Genomic DNA, 12,726 nt, shown 5'->3' on the forward strand with positions numbered 1-12,726 from the left:
ATGACCTGGTCGGAAGCACAACGAGCCTTCTTGGAAGAGATTTTGGAAGCCTTCTGGAAGGATTTTAAAATCCAAATTAGAGAAATAGAAGAAATGCTGGCCAATAATTTTAAAAATATGAAAAAAAGAATTCACTGAAGAGAACAGCTCCTTAAAAACGAAAATTGGACAAATGGAAAAGGAAGTACAAAACCTAACTGGTGAAATTAACTCCTTAAAAGGAACAATTGGACAGATGGAAAAGGAGATACAATAGTTAACTGAAGAAAACAATTTGATGAAAATTAGAATTGGGCAAGTAGAAGCTATGAGACATCAAGAATCAGTCAAGCAGAATCTAAAGAATGAAAAGATAGAAGAAAATGTAAACTATCTAATTGGAAAAACAAGTGATCTGGAAAACAGATCCAGGAGAGAAAAATCTAAGGATTATTGGTCTACCAGAAAGCCATGATCAAAAAAAGAACCTGGACAATATTATCCAAGAAATCATCAAGAAAAATTGCCCAGAAGTTCTAGATCCAGAGGGCAAAACAGTCATCGAAAGAATCCACCATTCACCTCCTGAAAGGTATCCCAAACAAAAAACACCAAGGAATATTGTTGCCAAATTCCAGAACTATCAAGTGAAGGAGAAAATACTGCAGGCAGCCAGAAAGAAACCATTCAAATATCGAGGAGTTACAGTCAGGATCACACAGGACCTTGCAGCTTCTACATTATAAGACTGAAGGAACTGGGATCCGATATTCCAGAAGGCAAAAGACCTGGGACTACAACTAAGGATTAATTACTCAGCAAAGTTGAGCATAATATTTCAGGCAAGGAGATGGACATTCAATGAAATAAGGGATTTCCAGACCTTCTTGATGAAAACGCCAGAACTCAATAGAAAATTTGATCTTCAAACACAGCTCTCATGAGAGGCATAAAAAGGTAAACCGGGAAGAAATAAAAAACTTGTAACACAATATGGGCAAACTGTTTACATCTGTATAAGGGAAGATGATACTTGTTAATCTTGAGAATTATATATTTATTATGAAATGTAACAGGAATATACATAGATAGAGGAAGTGGGTATAAATTAAATGATGTGATGATAAATGTGATTTAAGGGTGTGAAGGGATTGTAATGGGAGGTGAAAAAGAAGTGGGCAGAAAAAAAAATAAATTCCATCACAGGAAGAGGCACAAAAATATATTAGAGGGAAAGAAGGGAGGGAGATGAGTATTGTTTAAGAGGTACTCTCATCTGATTGAATTCAAGGAGGGTACAACAAACTCAGTTAAGTATAGAAACACAACTAGCTCTATCAGCAATAGGAGGGGAAGGGGAAAGAAAAGAAGGGTAAAAGGGAGGGAAGAAGTAGTAAGGGAAAAGGGGATTAAAAGGGAGGGAGGCTGAAAGAAGGGAGGGAAGACTGAGGGAGGCAGTGGTCAAAAATTAAAACTCTATTGGGAAGGGAGAAGGGAGAAGTAAAAGCATAAACAAGGGAAAAAGGGATGGAGGGAAAGACACAAATAGTAACCATAACTGTGAATGTGAATGGGATGAACTCTCCCATAAAATGGAGATGTACAGAAGTTGGATTAAAAACCATATTCCAACAATATGGTATTTACCAGAAACATATTTGAAAAGGGGAGATATACATGGGGTAAAGGTAAAAGGTTGGAGCAGAATATATTGTGCTTCAGCTGATGTAAGAAAAGCAGGGGTAGCAATCCTAATCTCCGACAAAGCAAAAACAGAAATAGATCTAATCAAAAGAGATAAGGAAGGAAACTATATCCTGCTAAAAGGTACCATAGACAACGAAGCAATTTCATTACTAAACAAATATGCTCCAAGTTCTTAGCATCCAAATTCTTAGAGGAGAAGTTAAAGGAGTTAGTTACAGGAAGAAATAGACAGCAAGACTATACTACTGGGGGGCCTCAACCTCCCCCTCTCTGAACTGGATAAATCTAACCTCAAAATAAACAAGAAAGAAGTTAAAGGGGTGAATAGAACTCTGGATAAGGTAGATATGATAGATCTCTGGACAAAACTGAATGGAGATAGAAAGGAATACACCTTTTTCTCAGTGGTACATGGCACATAAGACAAAAATGGACCATGTACTAGGGCATAAAAACTTCACAATCCAGTGCAGAAAGGCAGAGATAGTCAATGTATCTTTCTCAGATCATAACACAATAAAACTTATATGTAATCAAAGGCCATGGAAACATAAACTAAAAACTAATTGGAAACTAAACAATCTAATCCTAAAGAATGAGTGGATTAAACAACAAATTATAGAAACAATCAAAAACTTCATTCAAGGGAATGACAATAAAGAGACAACCTACCAAATTTTATAGGATACTGCAAAAGTAGTTCTTAGGAGAAGTTTTATATCTTTTAGTGCCCACATGAATAAAATAGAGAAAGAGGAGATCAATGAATTGGGCATGCAGCTGAAAAAGCTTAAAAAAGAACAAATTGAAAATCCCCAAATAAACACCAAATTAGAAATACTGAAAACCAATGGAGAGATTAATAAAATTCAAATTAAGAAAACTATTGAACTAATAAATAAAACTAGGAGTTGGTTTTATGGAAAAACCAATAAAACTGATAAGCCTTATTAAAAAAAAAAAGAAAATCAAATTATCAATATCAAAAATGAAAAAGGTGAACTCATCTCCAATAAGGAGGTAAAAATTAAAACAATAATAAGAAATTACTTTGCCCAACTGTATGTCCATAAATTCAACAATCTAAATGAGATGGATGATTATTTTAAAAGATATAAATTGCCCAGACTAATAGAAGAAGAAATAATCCCATCTCAGAAAAAGAAATTGAACAAGGCATCAATGAACTCCCTAGGTAAAAAGTCTCCAGGGCCAGATGGATTCACAAGTGAATTCTATCAAACATTTAAAGAAAAGTTAATTCCAATACTATATAGAGTATTTGGAAAAACTGGGGAAGGAATCCTCTCAAATTCTTTTTATGATACAAATACAATTTTGATATGTAAACCAGGAAGAGTCAAAACAGAGAAAGAAAATTACAGACTAATTTCTCTAATGAATATAGATGCAAATATTTTAAATAAGATTTTAGCAAAAAGAATACAGCAATTAATCAACGAGAATAATATGTTATGATCAGGTAGGATTTATACCAGGAATGCAGGGTTAGTTCAATATTAGGAAAACTATTAACATTATTGATCATATAAACAACAAAACTAACAGAAACCACATGATTATCTCAATAGATGCAAAAAAAGCTTTTGACAAAATACAACACCCATTCCTACTGAAAACACTGGAGAACATAGGGATAAATGGAATGTTTCATAAAATAATAAGCAGTATTTACCTAAAACCTTCAGCAAGTATTATATGCAATGGGGATAAGCTAGATACATTTCCAATAAGATCAGGGGTGAAACAAGGATGTCCATTATCACCACTATTATTCAATATGATACTAGAAATGTTAACTGTAGCAATGAGAGAAGATGAAGAAACTGAAGGAATTAGGACAGGCAAAGAAAAAACTAAGTTATCACTCTTTGCAGATGATACGATGATATACTTAGAGAATCCCAGAGAATCAAGTAAAAAACTACTTGAAATAATAAACAACTTTGGCAAAGTTGCAGGTTACAAAATAAATCCGCACAAATCTTCTGCATTTCTATATATTACTAACAAAGCCCAACAGCAAAAGATAGAGAAATCCCATTTAAAGCTAGGGTAGACACTATAAAATATTTGGGAGTCTACCTGCCAAAAAAAACCCCAGGAACTATATGAACCCAATTACAAAACACTTTTCACACAAATAAAGTCAGATCTAAGTAAGTGGAAAAACATCAGTTGCTTGTGGGTGAACTGAGCCAATATAATAAAAATGACAATTCTACCTAAATTAATTTATGTATTCAGTGCCATACTAATCAAACTGTCAGATAATTATTTTCTAGAGCTAGAAAAAATAATATCAAAATTCATCTGGAAGAATAAAAGGTCCAGAATATCAAAGGAACTAATGAAAAGAAATGCTAGGGAAGGTGGCCTAGCTCTACCAAATCTCAAATTGTATTTTAAAGCAGCAATTATCAAAACCACTTGGTACTGGCTAAGAAACAGAAGGGCAGAACAGTGAAATACGTTAGGTACCCAAGACAAAGTAGTCAATATAGCAATATACTGTCTAATAAACCCATGGACCCTAGGCTCCTGGGATAAGAACTCACTTTTTGAAACAAAAATTGCTGGGAAAACTGGATAACAGTGTGGCAGAAACTAGGCACAGACCAATGCCTGACATTGTACAGAATAAAGTCTAAATCGGTACATGATCTAGGTATAAAGACTGATACTATAAACAAATCAGTGGAACAAGAAGTAGTGTATTTATCAAATTTATGGAGAAGGGAAGAATTTTTGACTAAACTAGAGATAGAAAACATTATGAAATTCAAAATGGATAATTTTGATTACATTAAACTGAAAAGTTTTTGCACAAACAAACCCTGTGCAACCAAGATTAGGAGGGAAACAGAAAACTGGGAAAGAATTTTTGCAACTAGTATCTGTGATAAAGGCCTCATTTCTAAAATATATAGAGAACTGAGTCAATTGTACAAGAATACAAGTCATTCCCCAATTGATAAATGGTCAAAGGTTATGAACAGGCAGTTTTCAGAGGAAGAAATCAAAGCTATCTATAGTCATATGAAAAAATAAATGCTCTAAATCACTACTGATTAGAGAGATGCAAATCAAAACAACTCTGAGATACCACATCATACCTATCAGATTGGCTAACACGACACAACAGGAAGATGATAAATATTGGAGAAGATGTGGGAGAGTTGGAACATTATTTCATTGTTGGTGGAGCTGTGAGCTGATCCAGCCATTCTGAAGAGCAATTTGGAACTATGTCCAAAGGGCTACAAAAATGTGCATACCCTTTGGCCCAGCAATACCACTTCTAGGACTGTATCCCCAAGAGATCATAAAAATGGGAAAGGGTCCCACATGTACAAAAGTATTTATAGCAGCACTCTTCGTGGTGACCAAAAATTGGAAATCAAGGGGATGCCCATCAACTGGGGAATGGCTGAATAAATTGTGGTATAGGAATGTAATGGAATACTACTGTGCCATAAGAAAATAAGAAACAGGAAGACTTCAGAAAGGCCTGGAAAGATTTCATTGTATATGAACTGACGCTGAGTGAAAGGAGCAGAACCAGGAGAACTTTATACACAGCAACAACCACAGTGTGCAAGGGTTTTTTTCTGGTAGACTCCAATGACATCTTAAGGCAAAATGCCTTCTACATTCAGAGAAAGAACTATGGAATTCAACTGCAGAATGTAGCAGATCATTTTCTTTTGTATTACATTTTGGTTTGTTTTATGATTTCTCTCATTCATTTTAATTCTTCTATGTGACATAACTAAAGTGAAAATGTGTTTAATAGGAATGTATGTGTAGAACCTATATAAAACTGCATGCCAACTCAGGGAGGGAAAGGATAAGGAGGGGGAGGGAGGGGGAAAAAAAAAAATCTAAGTTATATGGAAGTGACTGTAGAACAGTGAAAACAAATCGAAAAAAACCCACAAATAAGCAGTTGAGTAATAATAGCCAATATTTCTATAGAAATTAGATAACAGATATAGAAAACAGATAAATATAGAAATTAATAACTGTAAAGCACTTAGCACAATACCTGGCACATAATAGGCAATTAAAAAATATTAATTATCAGGCATTGTGCTAAGCACTTCAAAATTATTAACTCATTTGATTCTCACAACAACCCTGGGAAGCAGGTGCTATTATTATCCCCATTTTAGAAATGGGGAAACTAAAGCAAACAAACCAAAGCAAATGACTTGCCCAGGGTCATACAACTAGTAAGTATTTGAGGTCATACTTGAATTCAGGTCTTCACGCCTCCACACTGGCCACTTTATCCACTGTACCACCTAGTATTCAATAAAATCTTCTCAATATAGCAGACCATAGTAGAGAGAAGAATATTGGAGGGACAAACCATATGTATCTGATCATACGCTGTAGATTTCATTAAAAATATCTTTTTTTAATAGGATCACATATTTAGAGAAAACTTCCTCATTTTGTAGAGAAAGAAACTGAGGCAAACAGAGTGGCTTGCTCAAGATTGCACAGGTAACCCCAGAGGAAGGATCTGAATCTAGGTTTTTTGCCTAGGAACCACGGCCTACTTCCTATTGTAGGAGTAAGAAGGACTTGGGCCCGGGGCTGACTAGGAGCAAAAGGTTGTTTCTCCTCAGGATTTCATTACCTTCAAAGGATAGTAGCCTCAGGAGGGGAAGGGTTCTTGGTGCTATGGCCCTTTCAGCACACTCATCCCCTGAAAGGAAAGTCTGATAGATACAGATCTGCATGTCATCTCAAACCTTAAGATAAAAATATAGCAGCAGCTCACATGTATACAGCCCTGGACAGTTCATGATGCAGCCCTCACAAACAATACAATGAATCCTGAGGTGTGAGCATTAGAAAGAATTATTTTTGTTCCCACTTTACAGGTGAGAAGATTGGGACTCATTGGCCTGAAGTCATATAGCTAATAAGTGGCAAAGCCTGGACTCAAACAGTAGAATGAATGAATATAAACTTAGGTTGTTTTTTTTTTTTTTACTATGTATTTTATGTATGTTTTGTCCTGTTCCCACTAAGTTTTCAAAGCCATGTCTTTTTCCTCTATATACATAAGGTTGTTGTCTTTTTTTAAATCTTATTTGCATCATGGATCCTTTCAGCAGCCTGGTGAAGCCTATGGATCCCTTTTCAGAATAATGTTTTTAAATGCATAAAATAAAATATGTAAGATTACATAGGAAACCAATTGTATTAAGGAAAGATGTAATTTTTTCCCCCACATACGTTCATGGATCACCCCAATCTATCCAAGTGGGGAACCTGAAGTGGGTGTTCAATAAAACAAAGCATGCACATAGTCCTCTGCACAGAGTAGGGGCTTTATAAATGTGTGCTCAACTGACTTTACTGATTGGCTGAAAATAAAGCCCTACTAAAAGACTCATCAAGAGGCTATCCTGAACAGAGCTCCAGCCTCAGAGTTAGGAAGACCTGGGTTAAAATGATCTCTCTGAGACATCTATGTGACCCCGGGCATGAAACTTAACATCTCAGTACCCCCCAGGAAATTCTCTGAGACTCTAAGTTGTAAAGCAACTGCAGATCAGCATTAGTAGAGGGAGTTTCCTCACTGGGAGTTCCTTCAATCAATGAGATCACAGATATGGATCCATCCAAAAGAAACTGTTCAGAAGCTATAAGTCTGTGCTACACAATAAGGCAAAGAGAGGTAGAAGAGCAAGAGAGCAAATGAAAGTGGTTATTGGAAAAGGGGACATTTTAATAGAGATGGAAAGTAACACATAACACTGACATGACTGTATTTTCTCAAACAGCAGATGCTGATGATCTCCTTAGGTATCATGATTAGCATGCCAGCACATGGGAGGAGGACACTTAGAGGATCATCAAGTCTTAGTGAACTGAGAGGTGAGTGGGATCTTTTAAGCCTACTGTGTGTGTGTGGGGGGGGGGGGGGGTCCTTTAAAAGAACTCTTTCTTCACCTTGTTTTGCCTCCTGTAATACTTACTGAAAACACTAAAAGAGGAAGGTAGGCTTACATAAATATAGGCAATTGAAAGCTTTATTAAAAAGCATTTCAACCACAGCATCCTAAGATTGGATAAAAGTAAAGTTTTCTTGGCAAACTTTTCCAAACCATCTTTATGGGGAAATTCAGCCCAACTAGTTGGGTTGGCAAGATGTTTCCTATTCTAAAGATTGCTTGGGTGGTCTTGGGTAAAAACGCTCAGGTTAGTTTCCCTCTAACCTCTGCTTTCCCACATGAAAAATGGACCAGTGAGCGACAGAGGTATAGAGAACAGAGAGCCAAATTTGGATCCAGGAACACATGGGTTCATGTTCCATCTATGGCGCTGTCCAAGATGATAATTTGCAATGAAGATGCTTATTTATAATGGTGAGGGTTCCTTATTGTAAGTTTGCTATATCAACGAAATTTTAGTTCGGATCAAAAATAAATAACAAAGCCATGATCCCATTTTGCCTTAAGAGCACTGTACTTCCAAATGATCACCTATTATTAGGGAGAGAATAGGGCTTGTTCTCAGTGCAACAGTCTCTGTATGTCCCCTTTGCCTCCACCTTCAGATGATTCATTTACCTGAGAAGGAGCACTGCAGGAAAGTCCTGTCAATTCACTGATTCGAGCTGCAGCAGTGGGATTGCTGGAACTGATGAGGACAGGAGGACTGATCTCCATTGAATGGCGGTTCTGAGTAGCCTGGGAAGACTTGTTAGCCATGGTGAGGGAGGTGAAGGAGTGCCGCTTCTTGGTGTTCTTCTTGGTGTCACTGGCCTTTGGAGTTGCTGCACTGCTGTGGGCTGTTCCTGAAGAGCCTTCTCCAGAGTCAGTACCTGGACCCAACAATGAAGCCTTGTCCAGTTCTATCAGCTGCTTGGCTGCTGAGTTAAACTGCAAGACCATCAACAGATTCAAGTTTAGAGAAAACCTTATAGGTACAATGAAATTTATTTATTCCTAACAAATTTCCTTATTATGCTTTCTTACAATTCAGTTTACTGTTTTTCAATGTGGACCTGTAATTTTTTCAGTTTAGACTAGAAGAAAGGGGATTCCTTCTATCAACACCAATTGCAATAATTCTGTAATTCAGGGTCTTACAGAATTGTGGGGTTCTTAAAGGTTAAGGGATTGGTCCACAGTCATCTAGACAATATATATGAAATAACAACAACAAGCATTTATTTAGTGTCTATACTGTGTACCAGACACTGTGCTAAGTGCTTCACAAATATTATCTTATTTCATGCTCAACAACCTGGGAAGTAGGTGGCATTATTATTCCCATTTTAAAGATGAGGAAACTGAGGCAATCAGAGGTTAAATAATTTGCTCAAGGTCACATATCCAGTAAATGTCTAATGTTGGATTTGAACTCAGCTCCTTCGGACCCACTGTGCCACTTAGCTGCCTCTATCAGAGATGAGACTGACCCAGGTCTTCCGAACTCTGAAGCCCTCTATAATTTTGTCATACACGGAGACCTGGAAGAGCTCTGAGAGGCCATCAGGCCAACCCCTTCATTTTACAAATAAGGAAACAGAGGTTGAATGACTGACCTAATGACAATAAATGGTAGAGATAAGACTCAAACCCAAGTCCTCCAACTATAAAGCCAGAATTCTTTCTGCTGTACCACATTGGCTCTACCACGCTGCCTTTCATCTTAAACCTTACAGTCTCTAGCACAAGACATTCATATATACATACATATATATATTTCTGGTTGTTCAGTTTCAGATGTATCTGACTCTCTGTGATCCCATTTGGGGTTTTCTTGGCAAAGATACTAGATTGGTTTGGCATTTCCTTTTCTAGCTCATTTTACACGTGAGCAAAGTGAGGCAAACAGGGGTAAGTGACTTGTCCAATATCATACAACTAGTAAGTGTCTGAGGCCATATTTGAACTCAGGTTTTCCTGACTTCAGACCCAAGGCTCTACCCACTGAACCACCTAGCTCCCTGCTTATATACAAAACACACCTACAAATACTTTCTCATTGAAATAATTTTCCATCAATGCTGAGTTTTCATCAGATATAAACACTGACACTATTTCTGTGGTGCCACATAAAATCAGTGGTTCTCTTGCCTCTGGTTTTTAAACTCTATTTTTCATAGGCCTAGAAATGAGGCCTCAAAAGTAAAGTCAGAGACTTTCGGATTTTGGAAAATGGGCAAAAGGGCAGTGAGGTTCTCAATGAAAAGTGTCTTCCTTTTCTAGTTAATTACTCTTCACGTATTATAGAACAGGAAACCCAGAGACAAAATGATCTGGCTAATAATAGTAACTAATAATATTGATGATGATACAGCAGCAGCAACAATGAACATTTATGTAGGGATTTAAGGTTTAGAAAGCTCTTTACAATTATCTCATTTGATCCTCATTACAACCATGGGAGGTAGGTATTATTATTACGCCCATTTTAGAGATGAGGAAACTGAGATAGGAAGAAATTACCTGACTTGCCTAAGATCACACAGCTAGTAAGTGTCTGAAGTCTATCCTTTTTTTAGGTCCCTATATGAGTTGTCTTGAATCATGCTCAATTTTCAGAATAGTATAGGGTCAAACATAAATCTCAGGGCTCACTGATGGGGGCCTTCTATGGCATTCTTGAGCAAATAACCAAGATTACAAGATTCATGTCTCCTTCCTTACATATATCTTAGGTGTTTGGAATGAAATCATCATAAGCAGTAAAGTAAATAATAAGATCTTTTTGTTTTAGGCCAGGCAGAGGGAGAAAAAATTCCTGAAATCCTCAAACATTACAACAACTTGTAATTATGTTGAGCAGGTAGATAAAGCACTAAGGAAAAAAATCTAACATATAGCTATTTTAATCTTATAAAAAGGCACCATATGAAATGAAAGGTGGAAAATAAAAAAAAAATTCAAATATTTCCTGACATAATAAATTTTATGTAAGACAAAAGAACCTTTCAAAACCAAAACTGACAAACCCTCATCACAGTATTATGTCTACACTAATTAATAACTGTTTCCAAGGATGATGATGATGGGGATGATGAAGAATAATTATCAGTGGATATCCTTCAGCCACCCATGGATGGTAGGATTAGTTCCAGTTTTCATGGTGTCTTGATGAAGATGTCTTCTTGGGCTGAATCAAAAGGCTGTCAGTAAGTATAAGGAAATGAACGTGGTCTGCCACAATTATCTTTTCACAAAGCTATGCTAATTACTGCTTAGTACCTAGCTCTCTTCTAGGTGATTACAAATTGATTAATGATTTGTTGTAGTTATCTCCCCAAGTATTAAAATTTAGCCGACTCAGCTGGTCTATAATTAGCAGGGTCATGCTTCTTCAAAGATGAACAGTACATTTCCATTTTTCCAGGTCTTAAGACTTTACTGAGCCATTCTAACAAACTCAAAAGATAATGAAAAATGGCTAAGCAACAGCATCTGCTAATGCTTTAATTACTTTCATTTGCAGGTCAATGGGACTGATTCTGCTAGGACAGAATGTAATTCAACTCAACAAGTATTTTGGTTGGTGTGCTAGAGTACATGGCAAAAAGTACTATGACATGAAGATGAAGAGGAAGGACACTCCTAGATTGTAGGAGCATTGAATGGCAGGCTAAAGAATTTATACTTTATGGCAACAGTGAAAATGATGGATTAGAGTGAAGAGAGGAGAGACCAGTTGGGAGGCTATTATAGTGGTCCAGATGGGTAGCAATGAGGACTTATGCAAGGACTGTAGCAGTGGTGATAAAGAGAGGAGAACAGATTGAAAGATGTTGTAAAGGAAAAATTAAGTGTACTTAGGGAGGCAGCATGGACACCCTCTGAAATGCAAAGACTTCAGCTCAAATCCTACCCCTAATGTTTAAAACTTATGTGACCTAAGGCATTCACTTAACCTTCTTCAGCCTCAGTTTCCTTCTCTATAATATGAGGGAATTGAATTAGGTGGCTTCTGTTGTCCCTTCCAGCTCTAGAGCTATCATCCTATCACATAGGAGATGTGAAAAGAAGGGGGCAACAACAGAAAACTCCTAGGTTTCAAACATGGGAGGTAAAGTGAATGATGGAATCAGTGAACTTAGGAAGAGCAGGTTTAAAAGGAAAACCAAGAAGATCCCTTTGGGACACAATGAACGTAAGATACACTGATGTAACACTTACTTCTAGATATACCGTGAAAGGTAGAAGTATGACTCCTACAGTATTCTGCTTGGAAATAATTGTTGAAAGGATGAAAAGAACTGAAATTGAGACTGAAGAGTGAGAAGGGAGGACAGCCTGAAACGTAAACCTCAGGGAGTGCTCATGTTAAAAAGTAAAGGCAAAGCTGGAAAATCAGAGTGGGGAGGAGTCATTAGAGAGACAGGAAAAGAACCAAGACAAAGCAAAGAAGGTCAAAGTAGGAATGCTCAATAGTGCCAGATGTTCTGGAGAGGTCAAAGAGGATGAGGATTGAGCAAAGGGCCTTCAGAGGATGTCACATGGTCTTTGATAAGAGATCAGATTTATTAATAATGGTACATTATTAATGGTACATTAATAATGGTACAAAATATAAATGTTATCCAAGTATAATGAGTGGTTGGCAGAATATAGAGACATAGAGTATAGATTTTTTTCAGGCTTTGTGGTCAAAGTAAGAGAGAGGTGAGATGGTAATCTGATGAGGTACAAAGGTCATAGGAAGGTATTTTTTAGGCTTAGAGAGATGGAAAAGGAACAGTATAGTGGGAGAAATCAAGAAGAGGAATGAGTGTGAGAGGAGGAATAATGTACCAAGGTACTAGATGAGGGGTTCTTAATCTGGGGCTAAGTATGAACTTTTTTTTTTAACTTTTGGAGACCTATAATTCAATATAATTGGTTTCCTTTGTATTTCTGTGTATTTTATTTTGTGCATTTAAAAACATTATTCTGAGGAATCCATAAAGTTTCATTAGACTGCCAAATGGGTCAATGATGAAAAACATCAAGAAATCTGTACTATTGTTGACTAAGG

General features: G+C 36.7%; 1 protein-coding gene across 3 annotated transcripts in view; it reads right to left on the reverse strand.

The window, feature by feature from the left end:
• SH3RF1 (SH3 domain containing ring finger 1) overlaps positions 1-12,726 on the reverse strand; it is a 230,164-nt gene that overhangs the window by 55,579 nt on the left and 161,859 nt on the right. For all 3 annotated transcript variants that reach the window (XM_072625485.1, XM_072625483.1, XM_072625484.1), the window contains exon 5: positions 8,301-8,612. In XM_072625485.1, the coding sequence (XP_072481586.1) occupies positions 8,301-8,612 (312 nt within the window). The remainder of the gene's footprint in view (positions 1-8,300; positions 8,613-12,726) is intronic.

Source organism: Notamacropus eugenii, chromosome 7 (genome assembly GCF_028372415.1).
Source record: "Notamacropus eugenii isolate mMacEug1 chromosome 7, mMacEug1.pri_v2, whole genome shotgun sequence".
Classification (NCBI taxonomy): domain Eukaryota; kingdom Metazoa; phylum Chordata; class Mammalia; order Diprotodontia; family Macropodidae; genus Notamacropus; species Notamacropus eugenii.